We start from the raw sequence: 21,073 nt of genomic DNA, 5'->3' as shown, positions 1-21,073 counted from the left end.
TGTGGCATAGATGATTTTTTGTCCACTAAAAGCTTAGTAAATTAACTTCTCCATTCCAACTGATTTCTATGGCTTTTTTTCCAGGAATGATTATAAATGTAACGTTTAAAAGTCTTTCAATGAAGGGAAAAAAGCCCATTGCTTTAGCCCTGAAATGCTCCAAGAATGTTGTGATAGCAGTTCTGTAGGTAAGAGTAACTTGGGCATTCTTTATAAATATAGTCAATTTATATTTTATAATCCATAGCTGCTTTTATTTTGGTGAGACTCCCTGGCCCTGTCAACACTGGGAAACTTTCTAGAATTTTGCACCAAAAGTAGGAATGCTAAGAAACCACTAACGAGGATAAGGCCCTGGGAACTTGTGGCAGCTTAAGTGTCAGGGCTGGCTCCAGGCACCAGCCCAGCAAGCAGGTGCTTGGGGCGGCCAAGGGGAAGGGGCAGCATGTCGGGCTGTTCAGCGGCAATTCGGCGGTGGGTCCCTCTCGGAGGGAAGCACCTGCCGACGAATTCCCGCCGAAGAAGAAAGTGGCGCGGTGGAGCTGCCGCCGGAGTGCCGCTGATCGCAATTGCGATCGCAGCTTTTTTTTTTTTTCTTTTTCCCCCCGCCGCTTGGGGTGGCAAAAACCCTGGAGCCGGTCCTGTTAAGTGTAACCTGCAAAGGGAAACCTGCTTTGAGAAGAGTTAGGTCTCGTCTACAGGGAGACGCTATTGTGAAGTAAGCAAGGGTGTGAATTTAAAGGGCAGTAGTTATGCTGTAATAGCTTCCCACATGGATATTTCTGCACTAAATGACTGTGTACACTTTAGTTTAATTCACTTGTAAAGTAGATTAAGCTAAACCTCACACAAGCACTCTTAGGTCTGGTCTATACTACCCGCCTGAATCGGCGGGTAGAAATCGACCTCTCGGGGATCGATTTATTGCGTCCCGTCGGGACGCGACAATCAATCCCCGAATCGGCGCTCTAACTCCACCAGCGGAGGTGGTAGTAAGCGCCGCCGACAAAAAGCGGCAGAAGTCGATTTTGCCGCCGTCCTCACAACGGGGTAAGTCGGCTGCAATACGTCGAATTCAGCTAAATAAGTGTCCACAGGGAAGCTATTGCAGACTACCCATTGTGGGCTATTTCCCCCTATAGACAATCCTTTAGACTAGAGTGCTTAAAATGGCTGTGCCTGTCTGGATCCCTGTCCATGCTATTGCTACCAGTGATGGAACTGAATTGGTGAAATTAACAATGGGAGAAACTTGTTGGCATAAAAAGACTAATGTACTGGTAAACTCAGCCTTTGATTAAATTATGGTCTGCCAGTCCTCTCAATGGCATGCTATTACTTTCAGAGGGAAGCTCGGTACGATTTAGAAAAGATCAAGCAATCCTTTGCCGATAAAAGGAACCCAAGTGATTCCCAAATTAGGCCACTAAATCACTCCTCTAATCAATTAGTTGCCTCTCTTTAGTCATCTAGGGCTACTCTGAAAAAACTGGTGAGTGTTTGCACTTTGCCTGTTCTGCAGTTATACTGAAGCTGGCAATGATAGGAAACACAATAGTGTGGGGATGGATGTAAGTAATGTATGACTATTCCACTCCTGGGGAAGGTCCCAAGTTCAACTGAACATGAGGAGCACTTCCAACCAGCATGCTGAAGAACTGCATAGCATAAGCAATCACCACAACTGTTCTGAGTCCTAAATACCCTATCACAAAGATTTTTTTTAACAGAATTTGCCTCAAGATATCTTGTTAATTTCTGTCTTTCCCTCTGCCCATCTTAACTGACTTGCCCAAGCAGAAACAAGTTCAGGGCTTGGAAAACCCACTTACTGAGAGAAGGAGAAATTTTGCCTTAGCAAATGGACTGACTGTGGTTAGGAAGCTACTGACTCTTTAGAATGGGACAGGAAAGGAGTATAGTGGTCTGTGAACCACTGCTCTGTTAACAGGATTGAAGACAGAGGAAAGGAGTAATGGGAGCTGCTCCCTTTTTTAAAGCTGGGAGGCGGGAGACAGAAACTCTGAGATGCTGATCCCTTTAAAAATAGGGAAAGTGGGGCTTCTGGAGTGTAGCGGTGAGAGAGGAGCGCCAGCTGGAAGATTGAGGGCCTTCTGTACAGCAGCAGAAAAGCCTGGCCAGAAGCAACCAAAGAGCTCTGCAAAAAAAGGTGGGTCGTGGTAGTGGTTGTCAAGCAAGTTTACCCTAAACTGCATGTTTGCTTCCTGAATTAGGAGACATCTGGGAGGAGGCCCTTCTCCATTTCAGCTGATGTTCTTTGCCAGAAGTAAGGGCTCGCCATCCTCTCTCCTTGCCATTTTTACTCCCGCTAGCTGGAGGGCAGTAGGCTCTGGGGCTCCCTACTTCTCTTTCTCTCCTGTGTGAGAGAGAGAGCAGGACAGAGGGAGATCATGAGTGGGAGGAGGAGGAGGAGATAATGAATGTGGGATATGGAATGAATCGGGGAGGGAGGATAATAAATGATGGAGGGGATAGAGTAAGGAGAAGGGAATGGAAGAAACCTGCTTTTTTCCCCCCTCCCCTGCATTGAAGGTGGGCTGTTGTCAAATTTACTGAAAAAGGAAATTTCTCCAAACTTCCAACCTCTGCAGGGTTGTGAGAAGCAGCTGGTGCACCTTTTAATTCTACCCTTTTTGAGAGGAATCCATTGCTTGCTGCCAGGAGCAGGCATCTTAAGGTTTTCAGTCTTTTAAACAAGACAAATTAATTGTACCACAAAACCTCAATTATTTGCTAACATACACCTCTACCCCGATATAACGCAACCTGATATAACACGAATTCGCATATAACGCAGTAAAGCAGTGCTCCGGGGGGCAGGGCTGCACATTCCGGTGGATCAAAGCAAGTTCAATATAACACGGTTTCACTTATAACGTGGTAAGATTTTTTGGCTCCCCAGGACAGCGTTATATCGAGGTAGAGGTGTCGTTTGTTTATTCCACAGGGCACTGGGCAGTTGCCCTGTGGAATAAACACACCCATTCAATACAAACCTGCCCCATTGCTTCATAGTCCAGAAGTAATTTATGCCCTCACCATCAATTGAGATCAAGACGCATTGCTGTATCCCAGTGATACTCAGACCTCAGTGGTTCAGGAGCCAAATTAGCAATCAACATTACCCAAAAGAGCCACAGTAATGTTGAATTGATTGTTTCATTTACTATTTTTACATACATACATACATACATATATAAATAAAATGTTTTTTCTCACAGAAAAATGGCTGACCAAGTATTATTATTTTATCAACGACAATTGATTAATAACATAGTAAAAACATCCTGACTGGATAATAATTAAATCAGAGTTTCAATATCATATGCTGCAAAGAGCTGCAGGAGACACATTAAATAGCTGCTTGTAGCTCGCAAGCCTCAATCTGAGCATCACTGCTCTAACCCGATGCACGATCCAACCTCCTTCACTACAATAGCAAATTGATAGCCTATACAACCAGTAACCGAAAGAAAAAGTTACTGTGATGGTCTGTAGCAGTTGGAGTGAAGAAAGACCTGATTCTGATCAGTGCTACCTTTTACAAACTGCCATCTTCTGACTAGTGCTAGCCCATTTAATGAGAGAACTGGCTGAGAGGGGCCAACTGCCAATGGCAATCTGCTGTGTGTTATACACCCTCCTGTTTCCTTGCTCCCCAACATTGTGCTAGCTGTGAGACCTGGCTTCCTTTAACATTAATTCTCCTCTATATTAATATGAATAGTTGACCAATTTTAATTTGCAAATCAAGAAGATATAGTGCAAGTAACCCTTGCAGATTTTCAATATTTTGGAAGGTAATATGGAAAGTTAACTAAAATTCATATTTCCCACAAGATCTTAAGTATAATGCACAGAGAATATTTCCCCACCTCCCAAAATAGCAAGGTAATATATTTCATGCTGTATTTCAGTGGTAAGTGAGATAATATTTTATAATATATACGTAGCTTCCTTCTGGAGGAAAAGTGCTTTATAAATATTAATTCATCTGTCAGAGAGAATGAACTTTTTGTAGGTTAATCTTTAAACTATTACAAGCTAATTGAAGTCTGATTTTTAGTTCACTTTAATAAGCATTAAATTCATATCCTATTTAAACAAAGGACAGTAGCATCCTGCAGTCTACATTTTTACATATTCAGGTGTATTTGAACTCTTTAGTTACATTTACCAAAAAGTGGATGTCACTATTGATTATATCCCCTTCAAGATGACCAAAGAAGAGGAAAAAAAATATTTTAGTTAATTTCAAATCTTTCCCATCTCCTTTAGTTGTACTGTGTTCCCCTTAATACACAGATGCTCCACTGAAAAACATTTTTTAAGTGGAATGTTTAAAAGTTTTATACTCTGTAAGTATTGTTTAATTAGGGCTCACAACACCTATATCAAGGGTGGGCAAACTTTTTGGCCTGAGGGCCACATTGGGGTGCGGAACTGTATGGAGGGCCGGTAGGGAAGGCTGTGCCGCCACAAACAGCCTGGCCCCCACCCCATATCTGGCCCTTCCCACCTCCCGCCCCCTGACTGCCTCCCTCAGAGACCCCCACCCATCCAACCCTCTCCCCCCCCCGCTCCTTGTCACCTGACCGCCCCCTCCCAGGACCCCCGCCCCTAACCGCCTCCCCCGGGACCCCACCTGCTATCTAACCCCCTGTTCCCCATCCCCTGTCCCCCCCCCAGAACCTCTGCCCTATCCAACCGCCCCCTGTTCCCCATCCCCTAACCGCTGCCTGAAGAACGTCTGTCCCATCCAACTGCCTCCTGCTCCCTGTCCTCTGACTGCCCCCCAGAACCCCCTGCCCCTTTTCCAACATTGTGGCTGCGGGGGAGCGAGAACAGTGGGGGAGGGGCCCAGGGCTAGCCTTCTGGGCCAGGAGCTCAGGGGATGGGCAGGACCGTCCCGTGGGCCGTAGTTTGCCCACCTCTGACCTATATGATGTAGAGAAACATCATTATTTTACAAATGGGGTGACTGAAGCATATATGTTAAGTAACTTTCAGATCATACAGTGAGTCAATGTCAGTACCTGAATTAGAGCTCACCCTAATTTTCTGGTTGAATGCATAATCCAGTATTCTCTTTTATATATGAAAAAATATACTCATTTCAAATACTGAAACAGTCTTACTGACTGTGTAGTGATTAAAGACCTAGGGTACCATACTCTTTCGATGATATAGTAAATACTTAGTTCTTCTAAAAAATACTTAATGCAATTTCTGTAGTAACAATGAGGAGTACTTGTGGCACCTTAGAGACTAACACATTTATTTGGGCATAAACTTTCGTGTTGTTTTTGCTGATACAGACTAACACGGCTACCACTCTGAATTTCTGTACTGTTATTAATTGGATTTTATTGTAGTTCTACAATGTTTGGTCTCTTGACAATCTTGTATGTATCTTGATATCTAGGAATGCAGCATTCAAGAAAAGATTGACTTTGAAATCCGCATGCGAGAGGGAATCTGTAAACTGCTTGCAGTGAGCACCCAAAAAGATCAAGTGCTGCATGCAGTTAAAAACCTGATGGTTTGCAATGCTCGCGTTCTTGCCTACAAGACAGAACTACAGAAACAAAAAGAGGAACCAGTCATGTACGGAATAGGAGGAAGGTGAGTAACAATCTTGAGTGTTTCGTTACAAATTGAGAATTCAATGGCAAACTCTAGGTTGTGATTTAAAAAAATAAAATAAAACAGTTTAGGTAATTGTTAGTGTTGTATCAGGAGGCTTACCCAGAAAATTGGATCTAGTACTGGCTTGTCCTCCTCTCTCCTCCCTCCCCCCCCCCCCCAACAAAACCCAAAACAAAAACCTACAGCAACTTGATCTTTGCATTGTACTGGAGCATTAAATCTGCATTTCATAACCTCATTTCAAGCTACTGGGTTTGGTATTTTAGAAAATGTAAATTGAGGTAATTTGTTCTCTACTAAAACATATTATGGGCATTATCCATTAGTGTTCAAGATGTAAGTATGGGATACCCTGATGAGCATGTTTTGTACAAGAGAAGTTTATGTTGAACATGTGCAGAGATATCAGGTTAGGTGTGTGAAGGAACAAAGCATGGAAAACCTTATGGGTAAGCCCCTACTTGAATTGCAGGATGATTGTCAAAAAATTGCAGCTGAGTTGTGGACAAACCATGTAAAATTGCAGAAAAGTAATAATGGACCTTATTACTTTTCCGCTGTCGGCCACCTGGGACTGAGAGTGAGGGCCCGGGGCTGACAGCGGGAATACAGGGCTGACAGCAGGGGCTCCTGCTCTCCGTCCCGGGGTGACTGGGGCTCCCACTGTCAGCTCCACACACAGTGGAAGACTAATATTGTGGAATCCTCAATATTGCAAGCTAAGTAGGGCTTTACTTACGGGAATATCTCCAAACCAGCATACCTTTATTTCTAGTTTTCAATCTTTTACTCTTTCTAAATCAGCGGTTCTCAAACTTTTGTACTAGTGACCCTTTTCATACAGCAAGCCTCTGAGTGTGACCCCCCGTTATAAATTATTTAACACCTTTATAAATGCTAGAGGCAAAGCATGGTTTGGGTTGGAAGCTGACAGCTCGCGACCCCCCCATGTAATAACTTTGCAACCCCTTGAGGGGTCTTGACCCACAGTTTGAGAACCCCTGTTCTAAATGTACTTTAATGATAGACTGTACACAATGGTTAATTGGTACCCTCTGCTGGCCATTTTAGTTAACTACATCATAGTAATCAAAATACACAATTCTTCACAAACATGAAGACAAATGCTTGGTTGAAAATATGCCCGAAATATAATTGCTGGGTGAGTTAAACCATAACCAGCTTACTTGTAAAATGTTGCTCTGCAAAAGGGAATAGAACTTGTATGCAATATTGAGAATAGAGCTACCGTTTCTTTCAGATTATCATTTTAATGAAGTATTATGTAGCAATTCAGTGCAGAATCTCTTCAAGCAACTATGGGCTTAGTCCCAATGTATCCATAGCAACAAACTTCTAACATTTTGCATCTAGAAATGTTGCCTTTTGGGGAGAAAGCTAGAGAATTTTATTTTGTGGCCAGATTAACCCTGATGATTAAAGCTAATTTTTAAAATTATTGCATATGCATATAACCACAGTACATTTTATGGCATCATCAAACTTTTACCAGTTATATTGCTTTTTCATAATAAGTTAAAGACTTATATGACATTCTTTTCTTTCTCCATCACCAAAAGCAGAAAGACCAAATATTTATGCTGACTCTTAGATCTGTAGGCCTTTGATATCATTGACTACAAGGTAGTGGTTAGGGTGGCTAAATACCTATGATGTTAACAAAATTAAATTAAAAAAATGGACTTTTGTATTTAAATCAGATATTTTTAATATTTAAATAGTTTTTTTTAAAGAATGTTTAAAATGAAATTTGAATTTAATACAAAATATTGTAAAGTCTAAACTTATTACAATCTCTTAAAATATGCTGACTCCATGAGCCTCTATCAAAAACTTTGAGTTAAAGGCTGCTTTTCTATATAAAGAAAGATATTTCCCCCCCTAATTCTAGATTTTGAGGTCAAGCTTTATAAATATGGCACAGTAGGTCAGTCTAACTAACTTAAGAGACTGTCTTATTGTCAAGAGACTTAGGTGAGTAGGAAATTAAGCTTCGATCACTTTCATTTAGGAATATTTTAAAATTTTCCCCAACTGACCTGAAATAATCAGTTAAATTAGCTGAGTATAGTTAATCCTACGGTTTAATAAATCATTTAGTTGTAAATGCGAAACCTGGTTTGATAAGAGAAATTTATGGATCCAAAACATTTAAGATTGTGTTGTTTAATAAAAATACATTTTATATGCTGTTTTGTATGTTTAATTAAATTCAAGTTACTATCCTAATGCAGCTTGACACAAATCTTGAGCAAAACATTAATTATTTAGTAAATAATCAGTATGTTGTTCACCATTTTCTGACACACTGAAATGTACAAGTAATGAGAGTCTGAAAATATTAAACTATATAATTGCTTAAATAAATGTATATAGTTATAGTGTATCCTCCTAGGTAGCAAAAAGATGTACCAAATCTAGTGTAAAGGCTTTATTTACTTGTAAATCAACATGTCATAATGGCTATATCAACCAATGAGAATGCACCATTCTTTAGATAATAACTGACATACAAATGGAAAAGTTGATTAAAATACATTATTTAACTTGATTCTTTCCATTAGGTGATTTAAACCAATCCACCTTTTTTTTTTTTTTTTTTTTTTTTCTTTTTCCCCTCAGTGATTTAGAGAACAGTACTGGATGGCTGCTTGTCTACCCAAAAAGCTCTCTTTGACAGGGACTGTATAGAGTTCTGTCTCCTCCCCGTTCAGCGGGCACCTGAAACCATTAGCTTTGTGTTGCAGTGCCATCAGTATTCTGACAACATTGGGGGCAGGTCTACACTTAAAGAGTTGCAATGTCGCAGCTGCACTGGTGCAGCTTTTGCCATCAGCAGAGTTAATCCACCTTCGCAAGAGTCAGTAGACGCTCTCCCATCGACATAACGCTGTCTACACAGGGGGTTAGGTCGGCATAACTACGTCGCTCAGGCGAGTGGATTTTTCACACCCGAGTGATATAAGTATACCAATGTAGTATAGGCCAGGCCTTGGATTTTGTCCCTGCTTTGTTGAATGGTCATAATGTAGTGGATCATCTGTTCCAGTGTCTGACATTTGGTTGAGATTTAATCCAGATAACACTGGTGTCTGAGGCATATGGGAGGCAATTGGTTGTAATTGTGGAAGTGACTTCTGCCCTCGCAAATGAGTGGTGTGCTCACCTCTTCTTACTTAGATTTACAGTCTGGTGTTCTAGCTGCTTCTGGATGCCCAGATATCAGTAGTGACTAGGAACTGTTAATTTAACTTGCCCAGGAGATAGGAAAGGTTGCAAATGGATATGGGGCTCACTACTGTTCATTCCTTTGTTACCTCCGGATTGGTCCATTCCAATATGATTTACATGGGACTACTTTGAAGACATCTTGGAACTTCAGTTAGTACAGAATATAGCTGGCCACATATTTAGTGGTGGTGGTTCTCTCAGGGAATACTCCACACCAGTGCTTCGGAGATTGTATTGGCTGTATTGGATTTGTTTCTAGGTTCATTTCAAGGTGTATTGATTAGAGTTTTTCCCTTATCAAAATCTCAGGTAATCTGCATTTTAATTATCACCCTGAAAACACAACACTTGGCAATAAGAACTTCTGTTAGTTGAGGAGGAAATGTTTATCTCTCCAACTTTTAATACAACAAATGGAGAAAGTAAATTATAGTCTCTTCGTGTGTGTGTGTGTGTGTGTGTGAAAGGGAGAAGCAATAGGCATTACTAGATTCTCTTGGAGTTGGAAAATGCAGGGAAGACAAATTTGCTCACTTACCCTTTAATGTCCAGTTTATACGGTTTAAGGATCCAATCCTCTGTGAAATTAGGTAAATTTACAATATCTTCCGTCAAGAATACGCAGAGCCCAACAACTTAAGCGTGGGCTCCTCTGCATCCAAAGGTACCCAAATTCTTCTTTAAAGAAAAGCATCTGGACTGAGCATGTGTGAAACTTTAATCTTAAACCTATTCAGCTGTGGAAGTTTTAAAAACTGCTAATGTTATTCAAAAGCTTGCTTTTAGAGGTAAAAGTACATTATTCCAAGCCTTCTGTTTCTTTTGGCAGGTGTTCAGATGTTCGGACTAAAGAGCGTGCAGCATGTAGAGGAAAGGTTGCCATATCAGGTACACAACTGGGTGACCGTTTCATTTTGTAGTAAATGTAGAAAAATCTAATAAATTATATATATTAGCAGTTCTCAAGCATTACAAAGTATATATGATTGGACAGTTTTTTTCATTTGGCCAAATATACAAACAAGGTGGGATTTTAAAAAATGCCTAATTGATTTAGGAGCATAAGCCATTGCCTTTCAGTGGAACTTGTGCTCTTTAGTAATTTGGGGGCTTTTGAAAACCCCATCCAAGATCTTCCTACTACTTTGAAGGACTTTCATATTATGGAATGCTTTTGTATCTGCCTAAATGCTTAAACACATTTGAAAGGTAAATATATTCATTTACTTGAAAATAAATGTGTTAAAGTCTTGGGATAAAAATTTGAAAAGTGCCCAAATCCTTTTGAAAGTGAATAGGATTTGTGTTAGGTGCTTTTAAAAATGTTTTCTGTGATCCCTCATAGCCCAACTTCTACATGATCCTATCATGAAATCTGTAGGATCTTATAATATAATATAGCAACAGAGGGTCCTGTGGCACCTTTGAGACTAACAGAAGTACTGGGAGCATAAGCTTTCGTGGGTAAGAACCTCACTTCTTCAGATGCAAGAAGTCTTGTCTACCCAAAGTCTTGCATCTGAAGAAGTGAGGTTCTTACCCACGAAAGCTTATGCTCCCAGTACTTCTGTTAGTCTCAAAGGTGCCACAGGACCCTCTGTTGCTTTTTACAGATTCAGACTAACACGGCTACCCCTCTGATACATAATATAATATAGTAGACATTTGTTTGCAGCAACACCGTGTAAGAGCAACCGCTGCTTACGAGCACCACTTCCCCTGGGAACACTTTCTCTGTTGTGAATTGTCAACACTCCCCATAACAGCAACAGCCACTTAGGCTTGGTCTACACTAACCCCCCAAATCGAACTAAGGTACGCAACTTCAGCTACGTGAATAACGTAGCTGAAGTTCCAAGTACCTTAGTTCGATCTTACCTCGGTCCACACGCGGCAGGCAGGCTCCCCCGTCGACTCCGCGGTACTCCTCTTGTCTAGCTGGAGTACCGCAGTCGACGGCGAGCACTTCCGGGTTCGACTTATCGCGTCCAGACAAGACGCGATAAGTCGAACCCAGAAGTTCGATTGCCAGCCGCCGAACTAGCGGCTGGGTATAGACGTACCCTTAGGAGCAACATAGCAAAAGGGCACCAATATGTTGCTACTAATGAGCGTTTACTGTAATAATAATTAACTTTTATTTAGCACTTCATCAGTACATCTCAAAGTGCTTCACAATCCTTTATTTATTCTCACAGCACCCCTATGGGGTAGGGAAGGAGTATTATCCTCAATTTACAGATACGCCACTGATTTTTGACATGATTTGACACAAGATAAGTAAGGAAACTACAGGGAAACTGAAATGTTAGATTCCAAATGTATCTTTCAAAATTTTATGATAGGAATTGAGGTTCTTCCGACTTGATGAATCAAGTGTTCACTTCCTTAATACATTTTTAAAAAGGTTATACTGTAGGTTCTGCACCTAAACAAGCACGTGTACATGTTGGGACAGCTTTAGCCTTAATGTAAACATGTGCTACTCTGTTGACCTTATACCATGACTAAGGCTATGATTTTGGCACAGGTATTTTTATTAAGTCACGAACAGGACATGGGCAATGAACAATAAATTACAGATTTATTGAAGCCACTGCCATGGGGCTGAAGCCGGAGCCCTGAAGCTGGAGCCCAAGTGTTGCAGGGCTGAATCATTGACATTTTCAGGAAGTCAGAGAGGTCTCATAAAATCACGGAATCCGTGACTGACTTGTAGCCTTAACCACGACTGAGGTTGGTTGCTGATGGTGCCCGCAAAAATCTGGTAGACATTGACAATGCTTTTTTTTAATTCACTGCTTAAATGAGCAATAAACACCAAAAAACACAAATTAAAATGACTCTATTTTTTATTACAGTAGAGAAAGTTTTAAAGTAAGTTAAATTTGTCTTTTCTTTTTTGGGGTGTGTGAAATATGCTGTTCTGTCACCAAGGCTTAATGGAATCTTGTAATCATTTTGTTGGATGCGAGGGCACATAGAATAGACTCAGAAGGGTGGCAGCTTTATCTCAGCATGGAGTGGGGAATACATTCATTATCCATAATTTTTCTTGCTCTTATATTGTTTTCACGCATTTAAATCCCCCTTGCATGAATAAACTATGTAATTTATCTGTTTTACCAATTACTTTGTCAGCAGACAATAAATTAAATGTTGATCAAAAAGCATAACTGTAATTTAAAGGTCTGTTTTTATAATGATCTATAAATAAAATGTCAAAAGGAATCATTGGATTTAAAACTGATTAATTGTACTACATGAATGTATCTAATTTAAATCCATATGGTTTTACAGCTAATTGTAACTGAAATTAAAATGTGTGAAAATTGATCCGAATTTTTGATAAATGGTTTGTAAGTATCATGTTAAACTTGTTCAAGTAATTGAGTGTCTATATCCTGATGACTTTTTCTGATTAAGGCGTAAATTTTTCATCTTTCATGATGTAGAAGGAGGCATACAAAAGTACTTTTAATTGTTAGCCAACGTAGTTTTTTAGAGCTTTAAAGCAGTCATTCATGACTTTCCATGGTTAAAGTTTCAAAAACTTTTCTACTGTAACTCCGTTTCCATATATTTTATAACTTTCAGACCTTTGTCTTTTAAGGTTGAAATTTTCCATGCTCTTTTTTTTTTTAATTTGAGAGATTCTTGTAGCTTTTTGAATTAATAAAAGGAAAATGGACAAAAATACTTTTCTTATTTTAAAAACCGTTACTTTTAGACCTCTAGAATGACTGAAATTTTGAAACTGAAAGGAAATTTCAGAATGTGTCTTGGCTTAGTTTGACTATTTGGCATTGATTTTTAAAAGTTAGGATCATCTAAAATTGTATACTCACCATCCACTGTATCAGGTGTAGCCGTGTTAGTCTGTATCCACAAAAACAAGAAGAAGTCTGGTGGCACCTTAAAGACTAAAAGAAAATTCATCAGGTCTCCTGTACACGCTTAAAAATAGATGAGCCTGTAAGCTCCACCATTGTGACACTTAATATAGTGAATCTTGCCTAAATGTAAATTATTTGTATTTAATGTAACTCCTGAAACTGTTTCTACAGTTATTCTGGTTCATGTTCTTGTGTCCCTCTACCACAACCATAGATTTTTCCAGTGTTGGGCACGTGATATGGCCTGATCCGTAATCCTGGTGAGATCTTTCCTGGTGCACAGTTCCTCCAGGAGGAAAATAGATTTTCTGTGGTTTGCAGTTCTCCTCAGTCATATGTGTCTGGGTAGTTGGAATAGCTCCACTTCTGCATATTGACTCTTGACCTGCCAGCTCTTGTTCAGAGGTGATTTAAACATCTCCAGGTTAACCAATCCTTTTCTGCACCTAGGGGAAGGTGTTTGGCAATGTAGTTATGCATTTGACATCCTCATTGAGTATTTTGAGCCACGTGAGCCACATTTCCACTTGTGTAGCTGTCAGTGACTTTTTAAGTGGTTCTGTTGCAGTTAGGAAGCTTTTCCAAGATTTCAGGCAACTAACTGCTGTGACCATGAAGCAGATGTCTGGTATCTTCAACCTGTTGCAATCATTCTATTTTGCTTGTAATTGCTCTCCTAATAGCCACAGAAGCAGTTCCAGCAAGCACAAGAAGGCTGCTCACTGTTTGATTTAGGCATCATATGGTGTAGCAGTAGCTGTTAATTCAGCACATGGTCCAGGTTCTTTGTGTGAGCTGATCTTTCCCACAGTTGACGTGCATATTCAGCTGTCGAATAGCAAAGTGCAAGTGCAGTGGCTGTTAGTGTTGCTGGGTTGGTTCCCCATTTAGAATTTGCAAGTTTCCTGAGTATGTTGTTCCAGGTGCTAACTTTGCCTGTTGTCTTCTTCATGTGTGCCTTGGAGGAGAGAGTGCCGTATAGTGTCACTCGAAGGTAGACAGGATTTCAGTGCTGAGTAACCAATACCCCATTCCAGATGATGATGTGCTGTATATTGGCCTCAGATGCTGAGGATGGAAGAGACTCACTTGTGTTTTGGCTGTGTTGGCATGCAACTGGTTCTTAGTGTAATAGACCAGATGGTGCCGATATTAATGTAGCTTACATCAGGGTGAGATCCTTGGCTGGAGCAGCAACACATAGATCGTCGGCATAGATAAAACTTCTTGTGCCGAGATGGAACAGTTGATCATTCGTGTAGATGTTGAAGAGTATCTGCAAGAGTATGCTCACTTGTGGTAGGCCATTTTCTTTTGCTGCCATAAGCTCTGCTTCCTGTGTCGTTCAATGTAAGAACATCAGTGCTCTAGTAGAGATTGTATCAGTTATTCAAAGTGTTGTATTTTTTAGAGAGGAGCCTTCAGTAATTTATTATGTCATATCCTGCTGATAGGACAACAAACATAGTGCCTGTTACCATATCCTTTTCAAGGCCATCTTTGTAGTATTGACTGATGTTTAGTACTTTTCCGGTGCATAATTTTCCTGGGTAGAATCCACCTTACTCTGGGATTAGTTGCTTTTCAACATGTGGTGATAGATGATTTGAGATGTGATGCTTGTACAGTTTGCAGAGGTGATAATAGTGATATAAGCCTGAATTCTTCGGCTCCACTGCATCCTTCTGTGGCTTCAGGAGTGCCGCAACACATGCTCATTGTTTTGTGTGTAGCTGAGCACTTTAAACAACGTAAGTAACCGGTTCTTTGTTGCTGCTTCAAAGTGTTTGATTTGGTCAGTCCGAATGTCAGCTAATCTGGTGGCTAGATTCTCTAAAGCTGTAAATCCTGCTGAACACCTGTGACTACAATATAACCAAAGAATTTCTATGCTTGCAGACCAACTCAGTCGTCAGCATAACCGACTGACTGTACCTGAACATCAAAGCAGTCGTCAATGTCATTCAAAATGGTCCTCATCAAGACAGCACTGACAATAATATCAGCAAATGTCAAAGGGCTCTGGTGTGCCAAACACAACCTGGTAGCTAAAATGTGCACAGACTACAATTGTGAAGAACTGGTCTCTGCACTAATGGAGGAAAAATGGAAGTCATGGCAGAATCTTATTGCAAGTACGGATATGACCCATAGCAGTAAGAGAGCATGGATTACCATTTGGAAGCTTAACAACGACCCAAGAAAGGCAGAGCAACACTACCACATTCTTGCAGACCAGGTCAAACACCAACTCTTCGAAAATAGCAGGGCACCAAACAGACAACCCAAATTGCAGCTTGAGTAGCAAGAAGAGCAGGAAATTTATAATTTTGAGGCACAATGGAAAATAACCGAATTAACCTCAAGAATGGCAAAGCTGCTGGTCTAGATAACTTGCGTACTGAACAAACACTTTGGACCAGCATTAAGGTTGTTACAATTAAAACAACAAGAAACCTTGGATGAAAAATCCTCTGGGAATAACTGACTAATGGAATTTGCTGAAGAAGTATCTGTGTATTTTTTCTGTGTACTTTCTGTACAGACCAATTCCACAACCAGTAAAGTTCCTATATAAAAATGTGTTAAAGATTTTTAATGAAAACCAGCATATTTGCACTAATGCCGTTCACAGTCCCAAGTCACCTAATATATTGCATACTCTTTATACAGTTGCTGTATTGTACTTCTGGAGCCAACTTTGTTTTATGGAGTTTGCTTCATGTGACATGTATTTGAGGAATAAATCTATAAATAACAATAGGCACTGCTGTCTGCCAGTGTCAGATATAATTGAACTTAACAGGATAGATGAACTAATATGTTTGTTTAAAGAAATACCAACTCCATTATTAGTTACCGACAGCAAGTGACTTAGAAGAAGTAAGCTGCTCTGCCTTTAGCCCTTTAATATGGTTATAAAGTAAAAGGTAACCTTTTCTTTTAACTAAAAAATAGGGTTATCAAGTGATTAAAAAAATTAATCGTGATTAATCGCACCATTTCTTTAAATATTTTTGGGTGTTTTCTACATTTTCAAATATACTGATTTCAATTACAACACAGAATACAAAGTGTACAGTGCTCACTTAATATTTGTTTGATTACAAGTATTTGCAGTGTAAAAAAACAAAAGAAATAGTATTTTTCAATTCACCTAATAGAAGAATTGTAGTGCAATCTCTTTATCATGAAAGTTGAACTTACAAATGTAGAATTATGTACAAAAATACTTGCATTCAAAAATAAAACAATGTAAAATTTTAGAGCCTACAAGTCCACTCAGCCCTCCTTCTTGTTCAGCCAATTGCTCAGACAAACAAGTTTGTTTAAATTAGCAGCAGATAATACTACCCACTTCTTGTTTACAATGTCACCTGAAAGTGAGAACAGGTGTTCTCATGGCACTGTTGTAAACGGCATCGCAAGATATTTATGTGCCAGATGCGCTAAAGATTCACATGTCCCTTCATACTTCAACCACCATTCCAGAAGACATGGGTCCATGCTGATGACGGGTTCTGCTCGATAACGATCCAAAGCAGTGCGGACCGACGCATGTTCATTTTCATTATCTGAGTCAGATGCCACCAGCAGAAGGTGGATTTTATTTTTTGGTAGTTCAGGTTTTGTAGTTTCCACATCGGAGTGTTGCTCTTTTAAGACTTCTGAAAGCATGCTCCATACCTCATCCCTCCCAGATTTTGGAAGGCACTTCAGATTCTTAAACCTTGGGTAAAATGCTGTAGCTATCTTTAGAAATCTCACATTGGTACCTTCTTTGCGTTTTGTGTAATCTGTGGTGAAAGTGTTCTTAAAATGAGCATGTGCTGGGACATCATCCGAGACTGCTATAACAGGAAATATGTGGCAGAATGCGGGTAAAACAGAACAGGGGACATACAATTCTCCCCCAAGGTGTTCAGTCAGAAATTTAATTAACACATTATTTTTTTTAGTGAGCATCATCAGCTCCTCTGGAATGGTGGCAGAAGCATGAAGGGGCATACGACTGGTTAGCATATCTGTCACGTAAATACCTTGCAATGCCAGCTACAAAAGTGCCATGCAAATGCCCGTTCTCACTTTCTGGTGACATTGTAAATAAGCGGGCAGCAATATCTCCCTTAAATGTAAACAAACTTGTTTGTCTTAGCGATTGGCTGAATGAGAAGTAGGACTGAGTGGACTTGTAGGCTCTGAAGTTTTGCATTGTTTTGTTTTTGAGTGCAGTTATGTAAAAAAAAATCTACATTTGTAAGTTTCACTTTAACAGCAAAGAGATTGTAAGAAAGTGCTTGTATGAGGTGAATTGAAAGACTATTTCTTTTGTTTATCATTTTTACAGTGCAAATATTTGTAAGCAAAAATAATATACACTTTAATTTCAATTACAACACAGAATACAATATATATGAAAATGTAGAAAAACATCCAAAATATTTAATAAATTTCAATTGGTATTCTATTATTTAACAGTGCAATTAAAACTACGACTAATCATGATTAATTTTTTAAATTATGCTTAATTTTTTTGAGTTAATCGCGTGAGTTAACTGCGATTAATTGACAGCCCTTCTAAAAAGCTTTTTTAAAATTTTTGTGTCAGCTAAGGTGATCCAAACTTGGTATGTAATTTCAAGTGGTATTTGCTCAATGACTGGGAAGGCAAGAAAAAGCACTTGCCGCACAAACTTCTCCAAGTTAGCCTTAAATATAGAGGGGTTGTCTTTCTTGTAGCAAAATGAGTGGTTCCGAGCACAAACATAGCAAGAGTATTTCACTTAACATGTCTTCACTGTACAATGGACTTAAATATCACTCAGAGCCACGTTCCAGCAGCCACCCGGAGATGTTATTTCAGATTCTTAAATAAGTTTATAAATTATGCTGGGATAAAGAACATTTCTAAAGGAGAATGACACTTCATATTGAACTAGTTAAATTATGAAGTTTCTTTTGGCACTAGTGGTAGCGATAGAATTAGTTATGCTATTTGTTGGATAGAAAGAGTAGGCCCTACTATGGCCAGAAATAGAACGGTAGAAAAACAGACCAGAAATATTCTGTGTTTTATTTGGACTGCAGGTCTACACTGTTGCTTATAACTTAATTTTTCCTTTTCTTCTTTAGATATTCGCATACCATTAATGTGGAAAGGCTCTGATCACTTCAACAACAAAGAAAGTATGTTAGATTTTATTGAACTGTTATATAAACAGGTAATGTTAATCAAAGTTTAAACGACATGGAGTTGAGACCCTCTTTTTCACCTATTTTTTTTGAGAGAGTTTTTCAGGACTATGTACTATCTGCACTACTGCACAGTAGCCCTTACCCTGAAGGTAGTGGTGGCAGCCGTTTAAAATAGGTTAGAATGATGCAGTTTCTATTCATTTAAATTGCTACTACTGAGAAAGTGGTGCTGTGGAGAAGCTTGGGCATATATGAGCTGAATGAAACTCTAATACTGTATGTTAGGTGGGTGTTGGAGATGCTTTTGAGAGAGAAAGATTGAAACTTCAGAGGAAGAAATAGAAAAGTGGCACCACTAAGTTGACTAATAGCTGAAAAAATTCAGAATAAACTTCTTGTATCTTTTTGCCTGAGTTTGAAAGAGTATTTGGTGGGAGATGCCTTTGCCAAAGAAGAATTTAAATGGAAGTTCTGTCTGTTGACATTGAGCGGATTATTTGGTAGTCTTCACAAATACACATACTTTGCTATGTAATGGAGATTAACCCTAAATCTGTTCCAGCTGTCACCAGGCATTGATTTCACTTTGATTTTTCAGTAGGGTCAAAGGGGCTTAGTATGGCAAAATACTCTAATCCATGAGTGCATTCATAATACAGTATGCACTCTGGTGTTCAGCTGTTTTTGTTTTGTTTTAAATCAATCCTATTGAGCACAAATACTTTTTATTAAAGTTTCTGAAATTATTAGCAAATATTATAAATGCCTGTGGAAAGGAATGCTTGAGTAGAGGTTGAAATTAATTTTTTTTCTAGAAATGTTGCTCTACAGATGCAGTAGGTTTGATGGTTCAACTACAAAATGCATAACACTCTAGAATGTATAATTTATGATTACAAGAATTCTTTGATAACGCATCATAGATTCAAGTTAAATTTCATTTGAAACTCATTTCAGTGTCTTCATTTACAGGAAACCTTTAACGTTGTGTTACATAACATCTCTGCTAAAACGTTTCTTTGGTTCTTCCCAGGATCACAGCGCTATGCAATTTTTTGCTTATTCAAAATGGGAGCTGAGGTTTTTGATACAGACATGGTTATTGTGGATAAAGCAATAACTGATATCTGTTTTGAAAATGTAACCATATTGTGAGTATCAATTTTTGTTGAACGAAGTAAACGTGTTAACTTTTGTGTTTTCTTATGAAAAAAGACATGAAGTGATATGGTCTTGATCCAACAGCTACTGAAATAAATGGAAGTTCTTCTGATGACTTGGATGGGTGTTGAATCCATCTCTTTACCCAAGGAATTTGGGCTCCTGTATAGTGATGCTATATTTAGCTGCATCACTATATGCCGTTTCCATTGTGTCATATTCAGAAATGTCTTATTGTGATTTAAAGGAGTGGGGCTGGTGTGTGTGTGTGTGTGTGTGTGTGTGAAATTAAATTAATGCATTGAAACTGAAAGTATACAGAGCTTCACGTAAACAAGAAACATTAATACTTAAAATGTTGGATGCAAACACCACATACGGCTGCTATGTTTTTGTTTGTTTGTTTGTTTTGTTTTTTTTTATGTTAAGGATCCCATAGTTCACCTCCTTATTGACACTAGGTATTGAAAAACAAACAAACTCCCTGCTTGATCGTCCACTGCACCTTCATGAGCCTGTGCCATAGCCACCATCCTTCTCCTTGTGAAAACTGGACAGGAAGTTATTAATTCCCCATTTAAAGGTGGAGGAGGAATTGGGCTTGTATTCCTTTGTGTGTTTTTAAAGTACAAAGAAAGGTTGTGAGGCACTTAGGTTTTTTTTCCTCGTTTTTAATTAGAAATTTGAATCATATCTACCCTGGAAGCTCTCTGGTAACTCAAGAACTAGTTAAAACAAAAGTTGATAGACTAAAAACTGAGACGTTGAGAAGGAAAGGGATTTTTAAACAGACTTTAAGAATGTTTTTTGTTAACCCCTATTCAAATGAATATTTAAGGCAAAGATTTAACTCCACCCCTTAAAGGATGGGAGAGCTAACAGTAGACCCGCAGTAAGTCTCGCAGCAAACCACAGAAGACTATTTTGATATTCCTGATGTTTCTAAGTTTAAAGAATTTTTATAAAATCTTTCTTTCTAAAGCATAAAAAAGTAGAAAGGGCAACAAACTATTTAAAAAATATTTGTAGATCTTCTTAAGTCAACCCCTTAATTGCCCAGGTTTCTGTCTAACAACTTGAGAGAACATTTCAATCCACGCAGCTGTTGTTGATACATATAGCAAAGGCACATTAGAGAATGCAGGGCTCTTGGAGAAACTAATCCAAAGGCATAGTTTAAACCAAACAATTTCAGTGTGTTAAGAATATTTATTTTTTTTATTATACACTTTTTTTTACTATTTATGCAGTTCATTTTCTACAAATCTAGACTTTTCATAACCATCACTTAGAAATCTGTATTTATAATGTTAGTTTATGGGATAATTATAACATCACTATAATGATTTCTATCCTTAAATTGCTGATACGTACTCTATGGAATTCTTTACCTTAATGAACAGTATATGTTATTGTACCTTCAATTTGTACTCAGTTAATTCACAAACTATCCAAAAAAATTGTTTTCAGTGATGAAGCGGGGCCAGACTTCCAAGTAAAGTTTGAAGTGTATAGTTGCTGTACAGACCAATCTCCAACTATAACAAACACTCCTAAGAAGCTAGCCAAGAAGCTTAAGACATCCATTGGTAAAGCTACTGGAAAGAAAATCAACTCTTTGCTAGAAGAAGACAACCCTGAATCCTTTTCATTCACTGATCCAATCATACCGTAAGCTATTTTTTTTAATTGTTTCTTGTAGGCTAAAATATCTTGTAGAACTTTAGGAAATTGCTAAGATACGAGTATTTCAATATATGTCCATGTGGAACACAATTTTCATTTCAAGTGAAAATCAGAATGCAGGAGTGAATTCACATCATGTACATCAGCCTTGGGTCCTGATTCTGACCTTAAATACATGAACAGGTATTACCTCATCACCATACTGCTACAAA

General features: G+C 38.8%; 1 protein-coding gene across 2 annotated transcripts in view; it reads left to right on the top strand.

The window, feature by feature from the left end:
- The window catches only part of RTKN2 (rhotekin 2), a 65,602-nt gene that overhangs the window by 8,159 nt on the left and 36,370 nt on the right, over positions 1-21,073 (top strand). Inside the window, exons 2-7 of one of the 2 annotated variants that reach the window (XM_065551885.1) lie at positions 2,051-2,170; positions 5,447-5,646; positions 9,752-9,810; positions 17,952-18,005; positions 19,048-19,165; positions 20,646-20,846. In XM_065551885.1, coding sequence (XP_065407957.1) covers positions 5,486-5,646; positions 9,752-9,810; positions 17,952-18,005; positions 19,048-19,165; positions 20,646-20,846 — 593 coding nt within the window. In that variant the 5' untranslated portion in view covers positions 2,051-2,170; positions 5,447-5,485. The remainder of the gene's footprint in view (positions 1-2,050; positions 2,171-5,446; positions 5,647-9,751; positions 9,811-17,951; positions 18,006-19,047; positions 19,166-20,645; positions 20,847-21,073) is intronic. The other variant, XM_005294315.4, reaches the window with a different exon arrangement.

This window comes from Chrysemys picta, chromosome 7 (genome assembly GCF_011386835.1).
Source record: "Chrysemys picta bellii isolate R12L10 chromosome 7, ASM1138683v2, whole genome shotgun sequence".
NCBI classification, from domain to species: domain Eukaryota; kingdom Metazoa; phylum Chordata; order Testudines; family Emydidae; genus Chrysemys; species Chrysemys picta.
Note: the sequence above shows the minus strand (reverse complement) of the source record. Positions and strands in the feature narration are given on the sequence as shown.